This window comes from Seriola aureovittata, chromosome 4 (genome assembly GCF_021018895.1).
Source record: "Seriola aureovittata isolate HTS-2021-v1 ecotype China chromosome 4, ASM2101889v1, whole genome shotgun sequence".
In the NCBI taxonomy this organism is placed as follows: domain Eukaryota; kingdom Metazoa; phylum Chordata; class Actinopteri; order Carangiformes; family Carangidae; genus Seriola; species Seriola aureovittata.
In genome coordinates this window covers 22,939,517-22,966,137 of record NC_079367.1, presented here as the reverse complement: position 1 = coordinate 22,966,137, position 26,621 = coordinate 22,939,517, and the positions used below count along the sequence as shown (strand labels likewise).

At 42.5% G+C, this 26,621-nt stretch overlaps 1 protein-coding gene across 6 annotated transcripts in view; it reads right to left on the bottom strand.

Annotated features, from left to right (window-relative positions):
• stard13b (StAR-related lipid transfer (START) domain containing 13b) overlaps nucleotides 1-26,621 on the bottom strand; it is a 68,635-nt gene that overhangs the window by 8,823 nt on the left and 33,191 nt on the right. For 2 of the 6 annotated variants that reach the window (XM_056373944.1, XM_056373945.1), the window contains exon 6: nucleotides 829-900. In XM_056373944.1, coding sequence (XP_056229919.1) covers nucleotides 829-900 — 72 coding nt within the window. Of the gene's footprint in view, nucleotides 1-828; nucleotides 901-2,322; nucleotides 2,630-3,761; nucleotides 3,954-16,639; nucleotides 16,873-22,997; nucleotides 23,415-26,621 lie in introns of those variants that run through there. The other 4 variants (XM_056373947.1, XM_056373946.1, XM_056373948.1 and 1 more) reach the window with 4 other exon arrangements.

Sequence of the window (26,621 nt, the reverse complement as noted above, 5' to 3'; positions counted from 1 at the left end):
TCCACTGCATTCATGTGAGGTCATTAACTTTTTTATGAAAAGCAGAAGCAGCAGTGAGCGCTCAGACTGTTCTTTAAGGGGGCAGACATTCAGCTATACTGTCGGCTTTGAAACATGATTACACCCAAATAACGGATTTCATTATTAATGTTATTTCTAAATACACAACCCCCCAGCATCAGGAGTGAAGCTCATGCTAACTTCTTTACACTCCAACGGCCGTCGTCAGTGCACAACGCTGGAGTTTCTGTTACAACTATCTACAAACTGTCAGCAAACAAATATACTGCACCAAAGCACATCAAAAGTCTGGCTTCGACACAAAGATCTGAGGGAGTGGAGCTACTTAAGCGCTGATAAAAACCCATTTCTTCCCATGACTTCAGTCTTAAAGCACAGAAGACATGTTTATGTAGTAACCATAGCTTGGAAAAGATTAGACTTTAAAAGCAGCTGATGTTCCGCTTGTTTTGTGGTGTCTGGGTGACTGGAGCCCGAGCTCTGAGGCGTCCTGAGGACAGTTGTGTAAAATGAGGCTCACTATGTAACCCATGATCGTGTGGTTTTGTTCGGTGTTGGGGACGAGGGTGACAGACCAGATGACACTGTGTACCATTATTCACTCATCATCTCAAAAATACCCACATTCCAGCTATGGCAGTGTTTCGTCTCACAACAAAAAAAAAATCTAAAATAAAAATGCTATTTTGGTTTATTACAGAGTCATTTTATTGGTGTGCTACTTCATTAATCTCTGTCTTTTAACCAAACAACATTTCCCTCCTTTGTGATGAATGTGTGTGGGAGTGAACAGAGTGCTTTTATTACCTTCAAAGAGCTGAGCATACTGGGGAAATCCTGCTGCCCTCAGCCAGTCGCACGCCTCTTTCGCCTCGATTTCTGAAACACAAGAAAGTGCGCACATCAAGAATAGAAATAAAAGGTAAAACTCAAATCTCGTTTTGACAAGCCCACCACAGCATCAACAAAGCAGCAAAAAGCCTGTGCACCTGGTATCTTACAGACACAACAGACTTGGCAGGAGAAAGACCAGAGTCATTCTGAAACTGAAACCCCCCCTGTCTGATTATTTTGAGAGAGCATGGATGTTATGATGAACCTGCTGCTCTGACCGTCTGGCTGGAGGAAACCCTCGTTCACTCACACGAGGCAACGTGGGGCCTTATATAACCATCTGTTATCTTTTTACTTTTTAAGCTAACGTATATTACAACAGACTGAAGACTGTAGATAAAAAAGAGACCATCACTCTACATCGCATAGAGCCCAAGATACTGTTATGTATAATCCACGTTTCATTTTCCAACAAAATAGAAAGAATGATACAAAACTATAGATCGGGTTAAAAATAATCTTTATCAGAGTTCTCTGTGACTCCTTAATAGAATAAAAGCAAGCAAACACATCAGTCAGGGTCACAAACTGACCCAGCTGCCCGACAGAGTGAGTCGTCTGCAGACTTCAGAGCCGCTGATGACAAGGAGAGGAAACAGACCGTTGGCACCTTTCCATTAATGCTAACAGAGTTGGGTGTCATTTACCGCTTCAGCGATAAGTGACACAGCAGTGCTACAGTAAGTCTGCTTTATGTTGCAAAAGAAAATAGAAACTTTCATTGAATAAATGACTGAATGCAAAAAAACAAACAAGCAAACAGTAAAACTGAATAAGAAAAGCAACATAAACCCAATATTTTACCTACAATTCTCACACCAGTAATGTCTAAATTTATTCTTTGAATTTATACAGACAGTTTTCAGTCTCTTTCTTTCCTTAACTATATTTTAACAAAAGCAGAGCTGAAACAATTAGTTGATTAATAGATAAGTCAATTGATAGAAAATTAATCTGCAAAATTTTTAGTAATATATAAATCGTTTCAGAATCAATGGGAAAAATGACTGCCTCCAGCTTCTACTCTGGTTCCAGATGTGAATATTTGCCGGTTTTGTCGTCTTCTATAATAATAAACTAAATATTTTTATGATTTGAACTGACAGTAGAAAGAAAAGATTTTTAAAACGTCATCTTGGGCTCTAGGGAACTATAGTGGCTTCCAACAATAACTTGATCAATTGAGAGAATATGGTGAATGTGATGAAAGATGATGAAAATAAGAGTAAGTAAAATAGTAAAATACACAATAAATTATTTCCATCACTTATCATCCAAAATCAGTCAAGCTGCAGCTGTATTATTGAGAATTACAAATCAAAGTGCTTATATGGTAAATGAAATATATTATTTTATGTAAAAAAATATAAAACACAGACTTTCAATTTGACATGAAAATATTCTTACCAGTTCCAGTGATTCTTTAAAAGCCACACACAGCTGATAAATGTCCAACTGCCAAATATCATCACACACACATCTGTGCGTTAACCAGCTCTCCACAAAGTAAAGAATTCCACAAGAAAAGTTGCGCGTAAGTTGCACCCGCGGGTAACAAACAGCTCTCCCATCACACATCTGAGGTCTCAGTTCCACTCCCGGTCTGTGCCTGTCACACTGTGGCTGAAACATGAACCGCGGTCATTCATCACACAATACTGCGTAATTACAGCGACTGTAGCCTCGCACTGAGGATACTGCTATCACCTGTTTTTCAAAAAGTGTTGATCCAGGACTGACCTACATGTCCGAATCACTGAGAAATCAATGAAAAGTGACTTTGGTCTTCAGACTGACCAACAACTGAGTAAATATTAACAGTTCCCTGTGTCCTTGGATGACAAAAAAAAAAAAAAGTCTACTGTTTACCCCTTTATCCAGCAGTTAAGTCAACATGTGTACGCTGCCAGGAGCCTCTCTGGTCTGTTCCCACCTGTATCACCAGGAGCTGATGGCTTTCTGTTCAGCTAGGCTTCCCTCCCAGGTGGATAATATCAGGCCTGTATTATTCAACTGCAGCTCATAGTGAGAGCAATGCCAGGTCCTCTTGTGTCCCACAGCCGCAGGTTGGACCACTGGGAGCAAGTAACATGAGCTGGGAATTCCTCTCTGTTTGGCATTCTGTAACACGATACCGAGACATTCTGTCCTCGCATCCTCTCTCTAAGGAAATCTCTTGTGGATAAAAGGCTGGGCGGGCATCATGCCAAAGAATGAGAACTTGTGCTTACTTTCCACAACCCACAGCTTTAAAACTGTGTACAGTATAAAATTACAGTTTCACAAAGAGATGAAACCGAGTTTGGCTGTGACACAATGGCCCAGAATGTCAAAAGCTGTGTGCGACGGAAAGTATCTGTGGCGAGGGCCTTTAAGATTCACTTCATGCAAAGTTCTCAGCAGTGAATTGATTATGCAAGATATGACATGTAACAATTTGCTGCAGGAAGAGATAGGGCACATTTGGATAGTCCTTGGGCTGTGCAGATACAAGCCCCGTTAAAATTTTGACAGTTTTAAAGGCTCGTTCACATTCCACTATTTCAGAAAATATTTACAGCCGAGTACATGAGTAAAAACTTTCGAGGATTTTATGATGTGCTTTGTTTTCTCCTGATCTCCATCTGTCTGACAGCAAAGCTTTAGGACTAGCAGTAATCCTTTTCTGTTCATATTTTTTTTAGAAAACAAAACAAAAATCCCAGAATCATTCATTCAGGCTTATTGTGAATGAAAACAAGCCATCATCATCACTGAAGCACAGGCCTTAATACGTCTGCTCTCCAAAATCCTTCAATCAACCAACACCAAAGCTTGTTTCCGCTAATAAATGATCATGTACTTACGGGATATTTTCATCATACAGCCAGAGTGTTTCATATATCCATCAAGACTTAAGAGTGTCTCTCAGCATGTCAGAGCATCTTCATTCCCACGCTGAGCCACATTCCTGCTCTCTCTCTGAACACAGCTTGCAGTTTGAACTCAGACCCACAGCTCCCTCTTTCTCCTTTCTCTTTCCATCTACCCCCAACCACCATGTGCCGGTCCCAACACTAAATCTCTCCTTCAACCCACCCCTTTCTGTGGCAGGCTCCCTGACGTTTACCCCCTCTCCCTCCCTCGTCAGCTCCTTGTGCCCGACCCTCCTACCCAGCTCTGCCCGTGACAACTTTTTTATACCCCACTCAGCACATTTTTGGCAAATATCTGAGCTGCAGCCAAACGGTGAGCATTTCCTCTCAATCCTGGGACTTTCTTTTATTTCGAGACACTGTTTTTCCCCCCCTGATATGATTCTTTGTTTTCAGACATTATGGCCAGTTGACACAATGTCAGATTTTTATCATTTCATCAGGGAAGTGTTAAAGCTGATGTGGGAAATGTTTCATTTAAACATACAAGAGGAAAGCGTGGTTTTGCAGAGTCTAGATGTTGTTCCAGTAGGTCAACGGAATGGAAAAACATAGGCAGCTGAACTTCGGGGGAAAACCATGACATAAACTGTCAGCAATCAGCAGCGGTGAATCATGCTGAGGCACTCCGCTCACAAGACGCCGCACTAACATCATCTGAGTGATCTACTCTGCTTCACCTCTGTCTCAACCTCTTTGTCTGAGGTACAAATCAATGAGTGAGAGAAATTGTGTGACGTGTGTCATCTGAGACAGTGGTGCTGTGTCACTTGACACAAAACAAAGAAGAAGTTATTTCCAGAGGATTTATTTAAGAATAAGAATGAAAGGCTACAAAGGAATAATTGTAAATAGCCAAATATAATCATATTTTCCAAACTATTTATTTCTTATTTAAATGACATTTAAAAGTTTCTCAAATATTTCTAGGCAATACATTTCAGCATCTATCCAAACTTACAGTCCAAACTGTTAAGAAGAAAGAAGAAGGAAAAAATAAGGAAAAAACCTGTAAGCAGGCACTCTCATAAATCAAATCCAAGTCGATACAGTGAGTGAGTTCACAAATACATTAGGGTGAGACAATAATCTACTGTCTGCTTTCATTATTTGGCAAGTTATATACAGAAGAGATCAATTTTCATCTGCAAAGCCACTGTCACGTTTTCCCAATTTTCTCTACTTAATAGCGCACTTTTACATTATATAATAAAAGGTGAGATCACAAAAGAATATGCTGTATAAGGAAAATCTATTAGTATAAATGTGTGGATAAAATGAGCAGCACTTTAAATTTCTGGGGTTTGCCGTGGCTCTGCGATTACGTAAGGACATCATATCCGTCCATAATTTCCTATAGGGTAAGTAGAAATCCAGATGCCCCCTGCTTCTGCTGTGCCTGCCTCACTATGTGACCATTTCCTCTTGTAAAACACTACTCTTCTGACCTACTGGGGCCAGGACTCAGTATAAAGCTGCAAGCACAGACAGGATGACGTAGGCAATCCACTTTAGTCACCATCACAAACCATTTAACAGTAAATACCCTCAGCTCATATCAGAGCTTTAAAAGCACTCTAAAACAAACTGCTTAAAATTTATAAGCACTAACCATGCGGACCCTTACAGATGTGTCTGGCCATTCCTCCCCCACACTACACTGCTGCAGAGACAACTGAATGAATCAGCCAGACAAGCCAACTAAATATATCAGTCAAAAAACACACAGACTGTAACTGAGCACTGAGACTGTCTTTATCAGAAACACCTGGAGACACTAAGAGCCAGGAATATGGAAAAAAAAAAAAGATTCCAGTAGTGGGCTGGCTGGCGGAGAGGTGTCGTCACGCTGCGAGGACGGAGGAGAGGCCTCTCTTCCCCTTTATGATGCTAATTGCATACAGACACCCACTCACAGTGAGCAGTCAGCCTTACTGTAAGAGTAAGACCAGACAGACAGACAGGGGAAACACAGTGCCCCCCCCCCCCCCCCCTCTTCTAGTCTGCCTGAAAACCACAACATCTGATGTCTCATGCCCAAATTAGCCTAACATTTCCTTCTGTCTCACAGTTTCAAATTGTGCACAGGGGAGCAAACAGGAAGCACCAATAATGATGAATGAAAGCCAAAAGACGGACATGATGACCGAGAAGCCATGTGACTGTAGATACAGGAGACACAGGAGATCTATTCTTTGTTGGTAAGAGGTGAGGGAAATGCTGGGAGCTCACGGGCTAGATTCATACTGCAGTGTCTCCCGTAATTCACCTAGTGTGGGAATAAACTCGTCCTAATTTCAAGAGTGGGTTTTCCTTAACATAGCTCTGCATGTCACTCGGACTCCAACAACCGCTGCTCAATATGTCACAATCACCGGCAGAGCAGTCGGTGCCTCTCGCTATTATCACAGCACGTCTTCCCTTCACAGCATTCTCATCATCTACAAACCAAAAAGGTGTTGAGACAAAGGACAATAGTCAAAGACTGTCTGTCCTCAAAGGTGAGTAACAACACAGTGTCTTTGTGGATGTGACTTTGTTCTTGATGCAGTGATTGGCACATGAGCTGGCTGGCTCAGCAGGCCAAGTAATTACAGAGAGCCTGTGTTGAATCACCCACAGACTTCCAGCCCCCTCATCTGATCCTGAGGGGCACACAGGGAACCTGTCGTTCACCCCCAGTCATCATGGGATTCAGATTCAAAACGATCAGCTCTAGGCTACGTTGCTAAGGCACCAAAGCAAAATTTCCTCAAATACTAATGAGGTAGTGATTCCTGGGCCTGCCTGTGCCCTGTGGTCCACAGTGACCTGTGGAGCGGTCCTTTCAGTGGTCCACAGGTCTCCTGTAACAAGTGAATATACAAAGCGGACCTCAATGCCTCCTGGAGGACGGGGAACTTGAGGGCAAACACAGTGCCAGCCCAGCAAAAGCCCCTGCCAGGGTGGTATTTTCATTTCACATTCTGAGCCTGTGTCACAACTAACTTTAGAGTCACTATATTCATTACGCGCCATCACTTTAAATGTAGCACACACAATGCTCTTCACTTCTTTTCCCTTCTCTGTTTAAAGACTGATCACAGACATGCATAAATATAGTCTGGATGAAGAATCTTAGTGTTTTTAATGACTCCACTGGAGAAACACTGAGGTCCACCTTTCATTCCACAGCAAACACACACACTCACAGCAAGAGCTTATTGATTCTGAGAGTAAATAACATAACTATGTGAGCTAGGGAGCTGCTGTTGTTGACCATTGCCAAAGCCTGCTGGGTCAAAAGTCATCAGGGCTGTGTTTTTCTCTTGAGGTCCTGTATTGAATTTAAACAAGAGCATCACAGCTGTGGTAACACTCTCCTTCACCTCTGAGGGACACCCAGAGAGAAGGTTCTTTTATCTTCAGGGGCAACAGCCCATCAACTCTCTCTCTCTCTCTCTCTCTCTCTCTCTCTCTCTCTAAAGACTGGAAATACTAGTCACATCGTTGAAACATTTACAGGTTACTAATGATGAAACAATGCACAGTGACAGTATTAAAATACCGAGACGTTCATTCACATAATAACAGCCCAAGCTGATTCATTTCTTTCACACAGTCCAGCCTGAGAACACAGTGGAAATCAAGAGGGATGTCTGCTTGAAGTGGGGTTATACTGTTAAAACCATAGGGGGTCAGAATGATGCTGTAAACATTTTTGAACTATGGAAAATCACTTCAAGTTGTTTCCACAAGACATTATGTGTGTTCCAAGTCACTACACAACAACCTGGGGGAGAAATGGGAAAGATTATCTGCGGGTCGCTGTCTCATTCTTCCACAAATAGCCATTCAGTGAAGGATTTACAAATTATCCCAAACTGCAAACAGATAGCCCGCTGGCTCCGGTTGGATATCACAGCCAGAAGACAAATAATGGCGCATGAGGTTTGGGCTGCGTGGCCCCTGAACAAGCCAAAGCTTCAAAGTTCAAACTGTTAGCTATGCAGTGTTTTCATCCAGCTCGTTACAGTGTCTCACATTCACTCAGTTTTGAGAAAATGTTCTGACAACCACACAGTGATTCCCCGGGGTTGCTTAACAAACAGCGAAAAAAAAAAACCGAGGGAAGTGTTGAGTGTACTCCAGCTTCACAGACAGGTGCTCTCCTTCTTCCCCTTTGGTCACACTATACTTGAGATACTCCGGCACGTGACTTCCAGCAGACACTTGAAAAGAAGTGTCCTCTACTAAGAAAAAGGACCTCTGACCTCCGAACCTCTTGGAAGGAGGAGACATCTCAGCGATGTCCAGATCCCCAAGTGCCTCCGCTTGACTGCCATCAGCTCTGACCAGAGAAGAAATCAATCAGCGGAGCTTTCTGTGAAATACATACTGCAACGACTTCAAGACACGACGCACATGCTAAACACTTCCAGACACTGGACTGCAGCCATGTTCCCACGCATGTTAAAGTGTTTTGACATCCATCATGGTGGCCTTTATGAAGGCTTTTGCTTTCTTTGGTGATAAAACCAGCAGCTTTGGCTTATAGAGATTCCCTTCTTTATTTCACCCAGGCATACTCCACTAAAACAGCGGGCTATTTCTTCAACCCAGTGTTGATCTTTGCAGAATAATCAATGTGCTAGTTGTTCAGTTCAAGTTATTCACTCTATCCACAGATAAATAAATAACACACTTCAGGATAGTGCAGGCTACAGTGATAACACACATCAAGGGGTTTGCTATCTTCTTTCAGAAATCCTGATTTTTATTTATTTATTTTTTTTTGCCAAATCTTATCTCTTGTTGTTTTTGGTCTTCATACTGAAATATGATTTATTAAAGTGAGCTGCTCAAAGTTAATTAGAGCATGACAAATCTTCCCAGGCAGTATATAAACAGTGAGATAGCCTGATGTAACAGATAAGGAGAGGTATTGTACCTGTGGGCATCAGTGTTGCCGTCACTCCAGACACAGAGTTGAGAAAGAGAGGATTTAACTCTGGGCCTGTCTGATTTTCCTCCAGCTCAGTTTTTTTGTCTACTCCCCTCTGTCTCTTCCTCCTCCCTCTCGCTTCTTCTTCTGTCTTCCTCCCTCTCTCACAGCAAGACTCTGAACTGGGCCTTTTTTTTTCAGATGTCTTTTCAACTCCCACCTCCACGTCCCTTATGCCATCCCCCTTTACTGCTGGTTTCTACAGTGTCCCATGTGGTCATGTAGTTAACTGTAACCTTTCTTCAGCCCTACGAACATGTGCCACAAGTTCCCTATAGGTGTGTTTTTTTCTCTGTGTGCCTCCTGATTTGAATCCATTCATGTCTTGTTTTATGTAAAGCTCAGTAGGCTGCATGCCTCGCCATGTCATGCTGTTTTCCCATTCATAATATATGGTTGTGTGGCTGTAATTCCTGCCTCCCTTTGATAGCCTATGTAAACACTGTAATTTGGTTTTCCGAGAGCGCCATATAACACAAATGAAGGGGCATAACAATGAATTACTGACAAACACACTCAGCCAGCTGACCTAAAATCTAGACTCAAACATGGAAAAAGTTTGACTGGAAAGTTATCAACACATGTTCCGTAAGTCCTGGCACCCACACAAATCAAACGTCTCACAATGAAAGCCCTTTTTAAGTTCAGAGGAAGCCGGTGAGTACAAAAATACTCTACACTAACAAATGATGTTTAATGTGTGAACACGGCGATGTAAAGTACAGGATACGGGTAAAAGAGGAGAAGGAAAAACATCCAGAAGAAACTCCTCTGAAGTCGAATCCTGCAGAGCTCCATTAGATCCACCTCCCTCTCATCTGGACTGGATCCCAGAGGGGACTAAGTGGGGTTCCCTCCTTCTCTGGGAATGGCCTCCGAGAGTCAGAGAGTAGAGAGGGGGCCAATGTCAGAACAAGGGCCCCTACCGTGAGAAAGCCCTCTCAGGACCTCCACAATAAAAGCATAGAGCCATCCCTCGGGACGCTGGTCCTAATTAACGACATCAAAGTGAACGGCCACAAGAGGAGCCTCACAGGACTCATGCAACAGACGTGCGAGTCGCAGCACAGATAATGATACTGTCAGCACGTACGCTTGTGTACGATGAGGTGCGGCGTGGCTTATCAAGAATGCTACACATAGGCAGAGTTAAGTGTTTGTTCTGCTTTATCAGAGCATTCACAGTCTCTGCTTCACACACACACACACACACACACAGAGACAAACACAGAGCACTAATAGAAAATACAGGGCCATTTGTCATGCCATGTGACAGGCTGTGTTCAGACAGTCACCCTCTGGCTGAAAGGCCCATAAAGTGAAACGACAGTAGCTGAGTGTCTGTGGTCTGTATGCATGCTGCCTTTGTGCCTCTGTCAGTTTTTCCAGCTAATGACACGCACTGTGCAATTTTACCACAGGAGGGCGGCCGAGCGCTGAACTGCTGGTTTACGTGCAAATGATGAATACTATTAATATTAATATATTAGAACAGAAATGAAAACAGCTCAACAGCCTTTAAAGTGGAGCCTGAAACAGCAGTTATCTAATCAACAGAGATCAGTTCGGAGCATGTTATGCGCACTTATCTGCACATATTCATACAAAACATATTTATTTTGTAATGAGCAGATGTGGATGTTTGGATCCATGAAATGTAATTAATTTAATTCAATGTAATTTAATATCTCTACATTCTTCTTTTATTTTCAAGACTAATTTGCAGCAGCTTCAAAGGGCAGGTTGGATCCCAAGACCACTCTCAAAATGATCTTTCTCATGACTAAGAATTGACCATTAGTACACTAAATACGTTTTGACCCTCTTTGCTTTATGTAGGTTAATAAGGCTTTTTTCAGTGAAGCAGCATTTTCTAATGTGGAATGTAAGAAGACCTGAAACCAGGACAAGTTTTCCATCGTGGCTTTGTTAATATGTGACTTTCCGTTCCTGTTACAGTGCAACCGAGGCATTTCTGAAATCTGCACTTAGTAAATGATTAGCCCTGCACATGTGGCAGCTGTCAGCTACTCTGACTGCAAAACCACACTGACTCACACACAGGAGAAAACCCTCTCAGCAGGGATTATGAGCTCAGCCTGCCACCTACAGGCAAAAAATGGGAATCTACATAAGAGCTTCATGAATGTGACCTTTAGCGGAGGCTGGTTGGATTGTGTCAGTTTGTTCCCGGCTGTTACAAGATTTTCAAATCATTTACTTGTTCTTTGTTAGCAGTGCGGGAATTTACCAACGGCTACCAAACAACTGTTTGCACATTTTGGCTTGAGACACAGAGGCTGGTGAACTGTGGGACGTACAGTAGGAACCACTCAGAGGTGTAGAGACATCAGATCTGTTCACAGCTCATCTGTGTAAGCATGTATCTAAAATAAAAGGTCGAGCTCTGTTTGTTTTTGTCGATATTTTGTGAATTGAATTCAGCTGGACATCTTTTTTTTTACTCTTTGCCTGCTCAGCAAAACAGGAGATATCAGAGATATGAAAAAATGTCACAATAACCAAAATAAATTCTTACAATATCAAAATGTCATGATACAGTATCTGTTTATGTGTATAGGTTTTAAACAGGAGGAAATTGGATCTGTAATTGTGTTGCTACTTTAGCCAAAGAATTTGAGAAAAGGACGTAGACAGTTGTAATGATACACATACATGCACTTTCTAAATTTTTTTCCCCTCTTCAGTGTCAGTCTGCCCCACGTATAAACATTCACACACGCCGCAGTTACACAGGGAGAACATGCAAACACCAGCAAGTGTGAATCTGCACAGTATGCTCTACATACTGATCGTCAGAGATATTTACTGCTGCAATTAGCACATGGAAAAAAATCTGCATACTCTTCTGTTTTATACTAACAGGATATACAATATGTGAAACTGTGACCTTGGACTGTAATTGCCCAATAAACAACAACAACACTTACACTCCCTGTTTTTCCTTTTTTTGGGTGTGTTCACCCACAATTTGTTTTTTTCCTTTGCACATTGCACTGTGGGACATTGACAGAATCCTTAAACACTCAGTGTATTTAGTGTGCTTACTGTCTAGTTTGAGCTTACTTCATCTTGTCACTTATTCACCGTGTTAACACACCACATACTCAAACTTCATTAGAAATCCTGTATAGTGTGGATTTACGACACAGCAATGCTATGACTGAGCAATCACACAGCTGACGTGGTATTAATCTCTCATTCTTTTAATATGCATTTAGTATCTGCTAAACAGTATCATCATGCAACTTAAGCAAGAAACAAGAAAACGAGCCATAGATTTAATTATGAAGCGTGATGACTGGATGCAGACTACCAGCTAATCACATTTTCAAAATTGCTTTTGACTCCCTGTCAGTGTTATTTACTGCCCTCTGAAGGTAACAAACAAAATCTGCATAACAATCCCATCAACAGTGGAGAGGTTCATGAATAAAAGATAATCTGGGTTCATGTGAACTAAGTAAACAGTGTGTGAGGCTACATCATCACTTATCATCAAACCTCCGTTTGAATGAAGGAGCAGTTATATTTGTTTCACACTCAGATGATCTAACGTCCCACACGTCGTAGCAGATCGCTGATGAATAATTCAGGGTGCTGGAGAGAGGAGTCTTGAGAGGGAAAGGGCAGAGTCGAACTAGATTCCTTACATTGAAGAGCCTTTTTACCATTGCAACTTAAAAAGACAGAACAATGCAAACCTCTTTTCAGAGCTGGTTTCGAACAATTATCCATCCAGAAGGAGGGAGGGTAGAGCTTGTCCTCTGAACAAGCTCAAGTGCTCCTGTCCTCTCTGTGCTGAGCATTTAAAATCAAATGTGTTAGTATTACTCACATTATCCTGCTCAGAAGCGTGTTGCTTCTCTCCCTCTCTGATGATAATGTGCATTTAAACTTTGCAAGAAAAGTCATTAAGCTTCTCTGAACCTTGAGATAAAGCAGTTGATCTTTATAAATCATAAAATTTCCAGTTAAATACACCTGAATAAAGCAAAAAGTAAGTCTAGTAGTGAGCATGTACAGTACAAACACTGATATGTGCCAGCAGAAGAACAAATGTGGCTGACAGCATGTCAACCTGAAAGACACAGGCCTTTCAGCCATGACAGCCAAATAAAAGGCGCACTTTGTAACTCCAGGACACAAGAGAGATTCACTGACGAGCACACAGCTGCCACGCAATAACTTGTGTCATTTGACAAGAAACACTCAATGTCCTCAACCAGGGCAGAAGGCACTAATGACCTTTCCAGGGCAGAGATCACAGCCCACTGGCTGCACCAAGGTCAATAAGGCATGGAGGGCCATGGAGGGGTCACACTGGACAGAGCTTCTTGTCTGACACACAACAGCTCCTCAATGAGGAAGCGGACTAAACATCCACAGTCAGCGAGCGAGCTTTTAGTCACGGTGTAGCTTTCAGCTGCTCAAGGTTTCTACTGAAGCCCAGAGGTTCCCAGGACTGTTCCATTGCTAAATGCAAACACTCCCAAAACCTAATAATTGTCTGTGTCAATGATGCGTCACTACATTCCAGCTTGGTGCACAAGAAGAACAGCTGAAGTACCACCATCTAATGCAATAAACATGTGAGTTCTAAACGATATATGGGTATATTATGAACAAAATTATTCAATCATATTTTGACATTTACTGAAATCCCCACTGAATCAGTCAATTTCCCAGCATGAAACACACGTCAGTACATCTCAACTGATTCCATAGCCAGTAGCAAAACACTGTCAAGATTTTCAAGTGCAAACAATGGCCCCTATGAGACCTGATTAATATATATTTATGAACTATAACAGCTTTATGCACAAGCATGAACTGCAAAGATCAAACATAAAAGATTAGATAAGATTTTTCTCTATGATGCCATGAAGAGCTCATTGACCTACAAGCACTGGCCTGTGTACGACCGGTGTAACACGCATAGATTAAAGGTATACTGGACACATACAATACGCTAAATATGGCCCTGCAACATTTCTTTTTCTGATGCAAGAGTAGCAGCAACAGGCGCAGAAATCCTGAGAATCTGGAGTCCAGATGGGCTGAGGAGGGAGGAATTGGGGTGCAGAGAGCAGAAAGCTGCAGAAACACAGTAGCCCTTCCATAGTGATGAAGTCTGGAAAAAACTCCTCCAAAATCTGAGGAACATTTTCAGGAAAGGACACACATTCCTCCACAATAAAAAACAAGCCCTTTCTCTTGCACAACAATCCCACTGTGCAGCACTCAAACGTCTGTTTCTTTCCATCTCATCTCACACACAGCCGTGCATTTATATCCACTGACTCTGAGATATACTGTGGTCAGAATTTTTCGGACAGTAGGATCTTCAGTCAGTCGATGGCTAATCATAGAGGACTGAACAAGAACCCACACACAAAGCTGTGGTGGCTTTGAAAGGCCATCAAATCGGAAACATGACTAAGACCCCACAGGCTTCCCTGGAATTTGGGGTGAAACAATACATGAGTAACTTTGTCCATCACCATGGCCCCCATTCACTTTCAACCTGCTATGTCAACAGAGCCGGCCAGCTGGAATGCAGGAGCCACTGCAACGCATGGAGATCAATCCTGCAGCTCTGCGCACTCCGCCGTCAGTCCCTTAAAATACTCAAACGTCAGCATCACACAAGGTGAGATCCGAAAAGCGACGAACACTGTTCCCTGGGGAAAATTAAGAAAAACTGCCACACTGCAAGAAAATTGCTCCATTGAGGCATTTAAGGCAAGTCAGATAAAAAAAAATGTAATAGCCAAAATTATGCAAGAAAATTGCATAATGGCAGTACTTAAGAAAGCAGATAACAATAGATGTGAAACACGTTAAGTTTCTCACAGCTTTTTTTTAAACCTTTTATATTCTTAGAAACTGTTACCTTGGAGATAATTGTAGTTGTTGTGTTCACTGTCTTAAACAAACTGCTTGATATTATGTGGGATTAATTCACTGGAACGTTAACATTTACCGTGTTTTATCGCCTGTGTTTCTCATTAGTTACTGTAAGCACATTTCTAACAGTTAAACACGTCTACAAACTGTCTGAACATAACACACCTCGGCACACACAAGTTTCCTTATGCATGTATTACAATTTGACGTTGTGATTTCTACTGCTTGTATCTAGCTGAAACAGCTAACATTTATATGGAAGTTGAGGATCATGATCATATACACTATCATATAAAATATTAACAAGACTCATATATGATATTGAGGAGAAATCAAAGCCTAATGTTATCTTGGTCACTTTGAAACGCCAAGCTGTGCAACGACATTGGATCAATATCAATGATCCCCTGAGACGGCAGTGAAATCAAAGCATGTCATATTTAGAAGTATTTAAAATGTCACACCTGACAATAACCAAGCAAGTAAAATGTGTTAAAATGACTTTTACCATGGATAAAAGAATCTGAAAACCTTCTTCAAACATGTGGATATTTGCTGTCCTTGTCACAGACGACTTAAATTGTTGGTTTGCTGTCAGACCAGACATCTGTAATCTGAAAACACATGCCAGGTGGCATGACTGCACACGCCTGCAAACATCAGATCATGGAGCTTTTCCCCCTGAAAACAAGCGAACGCACACACAGCTCAGGGACATCTTGACACATCAATCCAGCAGTAAACTTTGTTTATCCCTCACATTGTCACTATCACAAAACGTGGCTCGTGAGTTGCCTCCATCCTCTTTCCCCACACAAGGAGCTGCATTATCAGACTCATGCTCTGGTTTGTGTGGCTATGAGAGGAGAGCTCAGTGGTGGGTTGCCATCAGTTTCTTATTGATGACTTTTCTGTTATGAAATGCGGCCAGCCTTTGATCCAGCACCAGGTTTCTCACACTTACAGGAGGGAGGGAACGGGCGTAGAATGAGCTTTGTCCTCTCTATTGTTATGCGTGCCCTGCCCCCTCCCAGGACTGACATCAAATTTCCAGGTACTTGCAAGACAGACAAGAGGTTACAGACCTTGGAGAAAGCTGAATGAAAGGTCAGGCCCTGCTCTAGTAAAAAAAAAAAAAAAACTGCTGCTCTCCTGCCACATCCAGCCATCCACATATGAGCCGAAGGCTTGTAAAACTGTCAGGCGACACTTTCACTGATATATCTTGTTTACACTCCGGGCTTATCTATTCTTATATAACTGATTGTATAGCTTTACACCTCAGTGTCCATTGTAGTCAGTGATACCAATTATTTACCACAACCGCACCCTTGACTACTTATTGGCTGAAGGTCAAGTTTGGCTTCGTCTGCATTGACACACACACACACACACACACACACACACACACACACACACACACACACACACACACACACACACACACACACACACACACACACACACACACAAACACACACACAAGCACTCTATGTTACCATTATATTTGTCTTCCAAAGATTATTTCTATTGAATTTCAACTTTATCAGGAAACAAGCGAGCAAGGTGAAAAGCCAGAGATATGAACTGACATTTGACGAAAGTAATCAGCTGATCCCAAACAAACACAACAATGCCCTTGCTCACTTGCCAGCAGGTCATCCTGCATTTATCCTTTCACATTCAGATGTATGTGTCATATCTTACTCACTACGTGTTTTGACTACCAGCTTGCTTGGCCGTTACTCCTAGCATTCCTGGGTGTATGACGAGGAGGAGTGAATTTAAACAGAATACCAAAAGGTGGTTCTTCAGCCAAAGCTAAAAAAAAAAAGGCTGATTTCCAACCAAAAGACCACAGTCTGAACTGTCACTATCCAAACACCTCTCCTACCTCCAGCAATCCTCTTGAGTAGCTGCTGCCTGGCAATGATCCTGCCCAGCCTGTACCCAGAGCGTCTGCGGTGATGGTCCATTCTCAGGTAGATATCCTGAGTCTCTGGGGTCATACTCCCCAGACACTCGCTGCCTGTGGACTCCGGGAGCTCCCGAAACATAACTGGAACACTGTATCCCAAACAAGCCCCTGACCACTGGCTGATACACACTAACCCACACACTCTCCAACCAACAGAAAACTTCACATACAGGCGCAAAGAGCCTAAAAGTGAGCTGAGAGGGACGGCAGAGCAGAGCCTAGGGGGAGGAGTGCCAACACACAGTCTTTCTCTTCGTGTCATGTGACCACAGGGAGGCCAATTGCGAGGAAGCAGTGGGAGTACTGCCCACCTTGCAGAGCTGAATCCAATGTCTGTGTGAACGCTTGTCGACTTCCCCCTGCTCTGGAGGGAAATATAAATACCATTGGAATGCCTGTGAGCTGAGTAAGGAGAGCAGGAGTGGAAGAAAGAGGGGTGTGGGAGGGCTTACAAAAATAGTGGTTTCTGGACCCGCCCTGCACTAGAACAACTCTTCTGCTGTTCCCGGGCGCACAGGTGCCAAGTTTACTGGGCGAGAGTGAGTCTGTGCCACTTTAGAGGAAACTACAGCGGAGAGAGGGAGAAGTTGTTTTCTTGGTTTGAGAATGCTAATTTCTGCTCCCCCACCCCCACCACACAACCCCTACTTCCAGCCGCAGGAAGGCCTCTCAGCAGGTCTCCTCCAAGTGTCAGCTCCTCAGGGGAACAAGAAATTTTTAGCTTGAATACATCCAGTGACCTCAATAGACAGGAATTAAAGCCTCACTGGACACTGTTCCCCTAGTGCCTGCATACATACAAAACATATTTAGTATTTACCAGAGACTAATGTTCATAGAATATAGTTTTTGCAGGTAGTGTATAAGACAGCAACGCGTGAGGTGTTATAAGATGTGCACCAGCAGACGTCAATCAATCTGAGATTTTGCATAAAGTTGTAACTAGCTTCATAATATGTAACAAACCCTGTTTACTGATTTTTATAGTACACAGTTATTTCAGTCAGGAGAAGCCAGTGTGCTGTACCAACAGGAAGTGATATATGGGCTTATGGACATCAATCAAGCTGTGACTTCGGATATAGTTCTAGCTGGAAGAATTAAAAAAAGAATTAAAAAAACTGAGTCAAGGCCAAAATGCATTTCATCTGCAAACAAAAAATGATATCCCTGGCAACATGTGAAACAGAAGCATACTGCGATGATCATTTCTGCTGAAAAGTAAAACTCATGCTGCTCTGATTGAAAATTCCTCTTGAATCAGCCGCTTTACAACATGGAACAACAATCTCCTCACACCTGAAGTAAAGTGCACAGACCCGCCCAGTGCCAGACCGGGCGCCTGCCACTCTCCCTGTGACCGTCTGTGGCCCTCAGCATACAGACCTGTCTGTGTAGTGTAAGCATGGCGCCATACATGTGAATAGAACACAAACGGGCAAGAGACCAAGTCAAACACAGCCTCTGTCTGTTCCTTTACCTGGCTGGCAAAATCCAGCCTAGCTTAAGCTCACAAAGACCACAATTCAGCAGCACACTTCAGGGCCCGCTGCACATTTTCATAAAGCTCTCCTGGGTTTAATGGCCCTCCCCACACCCTGAGGTGGAGCTATTTTAATACGTGATTGCTGCTTTTTTAAGGTACGAGGTGATGGTGTGACACTATTTAGATGATTTCACTGGGCGGTGACTCACTTTTTACACACACAAACACCTGTGTTCATTCATGGAGTGAAGGGATCGCTTAACGTGTCAGATGCAAAAGTGATTGACAGCTTGTCGGCGACAGTGTGGTCTCCCTGACCCCATTTTCTTTATTCTTCCCTCCTTGTCTAGACAAAGAAATTCACCAAATGCATCACGTATTGCGTTACAGAATCAATCACCCACTGCTATGAAACATGATAATGAATGAGATTAATGGTGTTTTCCTCTCTGTCAGCACTCAAATACCTCAGCAGGGATTTTGAAAGATCCACGAGATCCCCAGCATGTCTTTGTGTTTAACTTTGTTCTGCATGCCATGAAGAAATGGCTGCGGTTTGTCCTTAGTAGGAGTGTTGTGTGTCAGGCGCAGTGACTCCAGCCCTTATCAAACTTGTTCCAACACGCCTCCGTCTGGGTTTCAGAGCTCAACTACTATACAGCATGGCATCAGGAATCCAGACGCACATTAAACACACGCGCACAAACACTGACTGTGTAAGAACCCGTCCGGCCAGACTGAGTGGCAGTAAGTGTTATTGTGTGATGACAAATTAAGCCAAAGCTGTAACACAGGCATTTAGTGCATTTCCATCCATCTTTCCTCCTCTGCTCCAGCACTCAGCTCCAGGCAGGTATGATCATAAAAGGAAAACTTAGATTCTGAATCATGCAGTGGAAGCTCGGGACCCACAGACGATGAGTGCAGAGGCAGCAGAGTGGGGTTCAGACACTGCTCTGATGTGGTTTGATTCACCAGCAGACACATGTAATCTGCACTGGGCAGTCCTGGCTCTGGTGTGGCTATGTTTCCTGTGGTTACGGCTTAAGAATAGCCCCAGTGTGAGTGAAGATTTCCACCTCATGAGCCACCAAATGTCTGAATTCTGAGCTCAGGTCTGGGAGTAAATTGCACTTTAATACTGCAAGCCCAGTTGAGCCGCTATCCAGGTAACTTGAAGCGGTTCGGAAGCCGTTTTAACGCCTGGTTATTTAGTGTGGCAGTAGGTGCTCAGCTGCACTACAACTGTGAACCGGAGTCGACTCTTTTAGTAAGACTGCACGTATAATTATTCACTTTAATCTCCTCTTTAGAAATAAGGACTCCTGAACAGCTGCGTGAAGCTGGTGGGTTTTCCCCAAATAGAGGTCTGTCCTAAGATATTCAAGCTTCTCACTTATACAGTACATTACCAAGTTATTCTCAGTAGATCTGCAGAGTATGTCTAGAAAATCAGAGTATTGAACACAAGTATTAGTAGTGCCTTTTCAGAATCAAGGCATTTTAAGACTTGCGTTGGTCATGGTACAAGTAAGATTTTTTTTTTTGTCTTGTTTTATGTGACTATACTAAACATACACACAGTGTTTCCACTGAGGAGTCAGAGAGGAAAACAAAGAACAAGAAAGTCTCTCAGACCACAGAGACCGCCCGGCAGCTAGAACCTAAGCAGATGCTAAAACACATGCAAGAGGCATCATGGATGATCAATGCTACAGTGATACACACAAAATCTTGAACGAACCTTTATCCCTTTCTTCTCCCTTTTATTGGTTCGCACATGGCCGACATCTTTAATCAGTTTTTTTTTAACGGGTATAATTCATCCTCATGTCCTCATTTTACAAGAGAGTGGGAATGTCACTGATCTGAGCAATTACCGACCAGTAGATTCAAAAACTGTCACAGACTCACAACCTTCACAGCCGCCACAACACAGCAGTCTGTTGTTCAGCCTGGTCACAACACAAGCACAGCTGCAGTTCCAGTAGCTGATGATATTGTCTCCACTCTCTTTACTGACTTCTCAAAAGCATTTGATAATGTTAATCTTTAAATCTTACTTAAGAAATTACAATCTTTAGTTCTTAATGTTCGCCTGATAGGGTGAACTCAGACTGATGTTGATGATGCTGCTGAGTCACGCCCACTTGCTACAAGAAGACAGCTTTTTTTCTTTCTTTTTTTTAAATTGATGCTCAATTAAAATCAGGTGATGAATATTCAAAACTTGCAGTTTGAATGATTCGGATGAAAAGCCCAACTTTCATCTGAGGGATGAAGATTAAATAGTGATTTGCACTATCCTGATATTTCATTTATGTGTGAGTGTTGAGCAATTGCCTCAGTTCAAAGTCAAGCCCATACAGAAGTAAAGACATTTCACGCCCCCTTTTATTAAAAAGAGCTTTTTGATATAAATCTATCTGCAGAGTCTGACAGTGCACATTTATCAGTATTTGGCTCCTGCTTTACAGTTAAACTGTAATTAACACCTATTAATCACACAAGGGCAGATGAAGCTTATGCTTTTTTTTTTTTAATATTTGCTCACTGCGGAGTGACCTTCAACGTAACAGCAGGACACATTCAAAAGTCTGAATCTGAACAATGTATCATAGGTTCTGTACTCGGAGCCAGCGCTTTAATGTGCGAAAAGATTTTATGCAGCTTTCACTGAAATCTGACTTCCTGAGACAGCTGCCCTCCATCAGTGTTTGGCTCTACATGGGTCACCTCCTGTGATTTGACATACATGGATTTCCTTACTGTCTGGCCAAATCCATTTCAGATGAGCTATGAATTAGCTGTCAAGGGTCTACTGCACTTGACCTAAATTTCACATAAATCCAGGTTCCCTCTCTCTGGTTTCCCTAAAATCCATTTTGGAAAGGATACAAACCTTTTCTGCAGCCAGACCCACAGAACACATCAGGTATGCATTCCCAGTCCACAGGATCTACATATACACAGAGGCACAAAAACCCTTGCACAAATATAAATCTATAGCAATCCAAGAACAACCTTCCTTGCAAAAACAGTCAAACTTTAAGTCCATCTGTCATCTGCCACCCCCCCCCCACCCCACCCCACCCCACCCCATCGTTCTGTGTATACAAGCAGCTCAAGGCCTCGGGACTGCAGAGACTGCCAGATGCATGGCACACATCACTGAGATACATACTGTATATGGAAGAGAATGCAAGATTAATGTGTCAAATATCCAGACAACGCAGGACTCAGCTGCTGCATCAGTGACGTGCCTCAGCAGGCTGCACAGCTGAGGCCAGCATGTATCAAACTTCATGCACAAAATACACAGCCTCGCGTGAAACTTGACCAGCAGCTTCGAATCCTGCCAAACACAGACGACACACCGGTGACATGAGATACTTTCTGACATGTCACACACAACATCTGGTCTCTGTTTGTATGACTTCAGAGCTTAAAGTGAAGTTTCTGTAATTCATGTGGCTTTTCCACATGAGGAGCTACTGTTCACTGCACCTACTGGTAGACTTAGGCCACTGCACAAATGATTGCTTCCCACTGTTAACACTGTCACAGACCTTTGACAGAATCATTGCTGCAGGCATTAACATCTAAATCTTCGGTGTTTCTCAAAGTAGATTGAAAATCAAAGTAAACATTTTCCCAACACAACATAATATGTCACTTGTACTTTTGTCTTTTTCCTGAGATTCTCTGAAGCCAAATCTTGCCTTTATTCATTTAAATTTTTTAATCCATAATTCCATTCTTTAACTGGCTGTATCAGAGGGATGAAACCAGATCTCTTGTGCATAATTTCATTTAAATGACTTGCGACTGTGTGTCTGAACAACATATCTTGCACCCGGCACAGGTGCATTTTAAGATGTTAAAGTAAATATGTATTTACCATTTCATTGGAGTCGCATTGCTAGGAAACTGCTTGTCCAAGTTTATTCACAGCCAGGTATTCATATTAGCAAACAAGGCAATGGAGGACAAACATGGATCCATCTTATCATGTTTATATTTGAAATTATGACTGACAAACAGCTGCAACATTGTCACAGTGAATACAGACTTTAGATAGATAGATAGATAGATAGATAGATAGATAGATAGATAGATAGATAGATAGATAGATAGTTTAATTTTTTTGTTGCTATGAGCAACAGATCAAATGAGGGAGATGATATAGTCCATTCTCACTCATATTTCATGTCGTGTAAAAACTGCCCATCAGCGCCACTCTGCGGTGTTTCCAGGCACATGGCATCTCTCATGGATAAAGCTTGTGTTAATACGAACACTGCAGCTACATTATTTCTAAGGATTTCCTACACGTGTGCAAAAGGTTATGAGTTGCTTACGTCGTTTAGATGCGGTTAAAATCGGTAGGATTTAAGTTCACTGGACCAAACACAGCAGCGGACAAATTATATGAACTTTTGCAGTGGACCGCATGCACATTTAATATTTATCCATTATAGTAGAACCATGGTTTTACACTGTACCGACCGACCAACCTAACATAAGAGAAGAAAAAAAAAACAATAGTAGGCTGCTAAGACAAATTAATGCCATTTTCATTTGAATTTTCTTTACTCTATAAAAACTCTTACTCCAACACTATAATGACACTAAGTGCACACCATGAATTATGTCATCCCTGTTACTGGCACCACTAAATTAAAATGACTTTGCTGACCTAGGTGTTTTGCTGTGGAGGTTACCCCTCCACCGCTCTCTCTCTCTCTCTCTCAGCGGGCTAGGGTCTGCCTGCAGCGGGCTACTGACCTGCCACTCTCCGCTCTCTGACATTCTTCCAGAGTAAATCCCAGGCTTTGGACGTGGAGCTCCGCAGCTGCTCGCTGAAAGACCGCCGGAGCTTCAGTTTCGCTGAGTTTCTTCTAGATGTCATCGCAAATCCTCCTCTCGGACATAATAACAAAATCCTCCTCGTCCCACACAAACCCGTGTTTAAGTCTGCGACAGAAAATCACCTTTCCTGTTCCCGGATTGAAGTTTTTTCCTACTTCAGCAGCAGACCTGACTTTGGTGCCCGGGCTTCAGATACAGTTGTAAACATATTGAAAGGAAAAATGAATTTACTCCTCTCAATCAGAAATCAATGAAGCAGCCAATAGGGTGAGGAAAAGTAACACAGTGATAGTAAAGCACCAGGACAGGACTTTCACACTTCACACCAGATGTGTGTGTACGTGCGTCTGTGTGTGTGTGCGAAGGGGTCCGCGCACAGCGAGCGCTAAACATCGTGATGCTTTCAAGTGCTGCGGGAACTATGGCAATTAACAGCTGGGCACTTATCATCCACAAAAAACAAAACAAACAAAAAAACATAACACTTAAAAAGCATTTTCCATAGTGTTCTTCCAACTAAAAAAAAAAAACCCTCGTTGTGTATAAATTGTCCTTGAGATTACAGCTGCAAATAAGCGAAAGACAACAAAATACTATCTGCAACAATTCTGTGATGTAAGATACAACAACCTCTGGATGCTTTGTCCAAGGTCAGTCTCTCCCAGTCTGCTACCGGAGCAAAATGTAGCACAAGTTCACTAGAATCAAACAACCACCAGAGAGAGCTTCCAATCCAAGTATGTTGTGAGTTTTACGCAGAACACCTGAAGGCATCACAAGCGGCAAACCATTCAATCCACCCCACAGCCACCACTACACACACACACACCGTAGCTCTCAAATGACACAATTCAAAACTGAGCTATCAAATACACCAGCCCTGTCTCGCACTTCATTATCATCCTACAAACTATAACACGTGAGCACAGACTACAATAAAGCACTACACTAATGTTCATTTATAGTTATAGTCCCAGGTAATTGTCTTTGATGATCAATAATGCACCAACAATTATATAATTTAATATAGTACAATCATAATTTCCTTTAAATTGTAAGAGTATTGTAAAAGTTTGTCTGGAGTATTATTTTTAACTGCAGCAGGTAGGCATATGCCTTTTTTTTTTGGACCCTTTTAAAACATATGATTGGCATGGACTGATTTGACAGCTATTATTAGGATTTTGACCTAAATCTCACTTCAGGCCAATGTCGTCCATTATTTTAAAGCTCAATGAGAGCTCACCGAGTTGTCCCCTGGTAGGTGAGAGTCAGTACACCCTTCAACAGAAAACACAGGTTCAGTTTCAGCAACATTTAATTTTTTGTTGTCACAATATCAATATTATAATAATATATTTTATATTATATAATATTATACCACAATTATTTTAGGAATTTCCTCCGATTATTGAAAACCCATTGAGCCAGTGCATGACCTAAGAGTGATGATATCATATCATGCTGTATTAATTTCTTGGTCACCAGCTGGGGTTACTCTTATAACAGGTTTAATACCATTATAAACACAGAGTGACTGGCTGGAGATTGACAGTTTCTTAAATGAACAAACCTCTGCTGACCTCAGTTTGGCCTCTCCCTATGAAGCTGAGCTAACATGACTTCATTTCAATAAAGACAGAGACCCCATTTGCCACCGAGGGGGTGGGTGATTTACACATTATTACAAGGTCACATAGTGAGATATCCGAGTGCCAAAGGAGTGTGCAGCTGAGGGGAGAATATTAATGAAGGGCTCAGTTTTCTATTTGCTCTGTCTAAACCTGAAATGATGTGTCAGTCAGGAAGACCCGAAACCTGTGTGTAAGAGACCCAGAGAACCTTCTTATGATCTTTACTGCATCTGTCCTGAAAAGATTTACATCTTCATTTTTCAGGTTTAAGACTCAAACGACACAAACATCAAAGACTGAAGCTTCCTATGAAGCAAAAGATCAAAACTTTCTGCTCGTTCACAGCGAGGGAACTAAATAATTCTCGGAGTGTGACAGCTTTTCATCTGCATTTAATTGGATCTCGCTGAATTTGTCACTGTTATTCTGAGTCACAGGAATGAAAGATATGTGGGGAAATATAGATGCTTTTTTCAGCCTGGGTCACAAGTGATGATCAGCATGACACTATTTTCAGCCTGGCTTGTTCTGACCTCAGGCTAAAATGCAGCTTGGCGGACAGAAAATACACACACACACACACTCACACACTTGTCTGGAGAACCTGTTTCATTTGATCCTCTGACTTTTCAGGAAGGGTGAGGGTCAGCACCTTTTCTTCTGCTGGTCACGTGAACCAGGAAGCCCAGAAAGAAAAAAGGCTGAGAGTGAATATAATTATAATTAAATGCGAATTAAACCCAAAACATTCAACACATTCCATCTTAATTCATTATAATACCAGCGTTCCATTTCCTACAAAAGTGAAGACATGAACCTACTAAAATAACACAGATTCAAAGAAGAACGTCAAAACATCACCTGTCCATCGTCTTACTAATCCCCCGACTGGTTTGGGGTGACGTGAACTGAAAACAGGATAATGAATGAGTGTACTAGATGTCAGAGTTGTAAACAAGGAATCAATCTCCAGGCTCAGTGACTGACAAGGCCGGAACGGACAGACGGACAATACCGTCCCTGTCAGCCGTCGAGAGTAAAAGTGATGGAGGTAGTGCGGCAACAAGGTTCTGACCTCTCTCGACATGAATCACCAGAGAGGTAAACACAGCCCCACCGCTGAGCCTCCTCTCTGTCCCCTCGAAAAAAGAGAAACCACTCGCACAATAAAGATGGGCATTATCGCAGCGAGGATCATTGTGGCTAGACGATGACTTAGCCTCTGGAGGTCCTTGGCAGTGGAAGTAATAGCAGATGCAAGGAGAGGAAACATCAATCAGCTTGAGAATGTTTTCCCTTCGCTGACTCACCCACTTGTTTGTTTTGGCCGGGCAGGTTTTTGGAGAGCGCTCGTTTTCCCGTTTTTGCACTGAAAAAAAAAACTTTTGGCACATTTTCTGGGCTAGTTTTAGTCCATTCTCTCTCACTATCTCCCTCCCCCCTCTTTCATAAACACATGCAGATAAACACACATATTTATTTGTGCACTAAATTCCAGAGTTTGTGTCTGTGTGCGCTGCCTGTGTCCGTGTCTGGTGACTGATGTGGAATGCTGTCCCGTAGCTGCAGTGGGAAAATCCCAGATGTGAGGAAACTGATTTCTCCTCCGCGATTGGGTCATGATGTTGGCCAAGAGGTCTTACACCAGGCCCCCTTGAATAGTCTGGGAGATTGCTCTTCCTAGCCTAATGGAAACAAGGCTCAGGGAGCGGGGAGAGGGGAGAGGGGAGAGGGGAGAGGGGAGAGGGGAGAGGGGAGAGCTCCCCTCCACCTCCACCCCGGCCCCTGAGGGCTCGTCCCAGGCATGTGCTATAAATTTCCTGACCATATATTCCCAAGTCGAGTTCATTTTTCCAGAGGAGCCACACATGTGGTGTATATCTGGGTTTAGATTATGGGGTTGGGG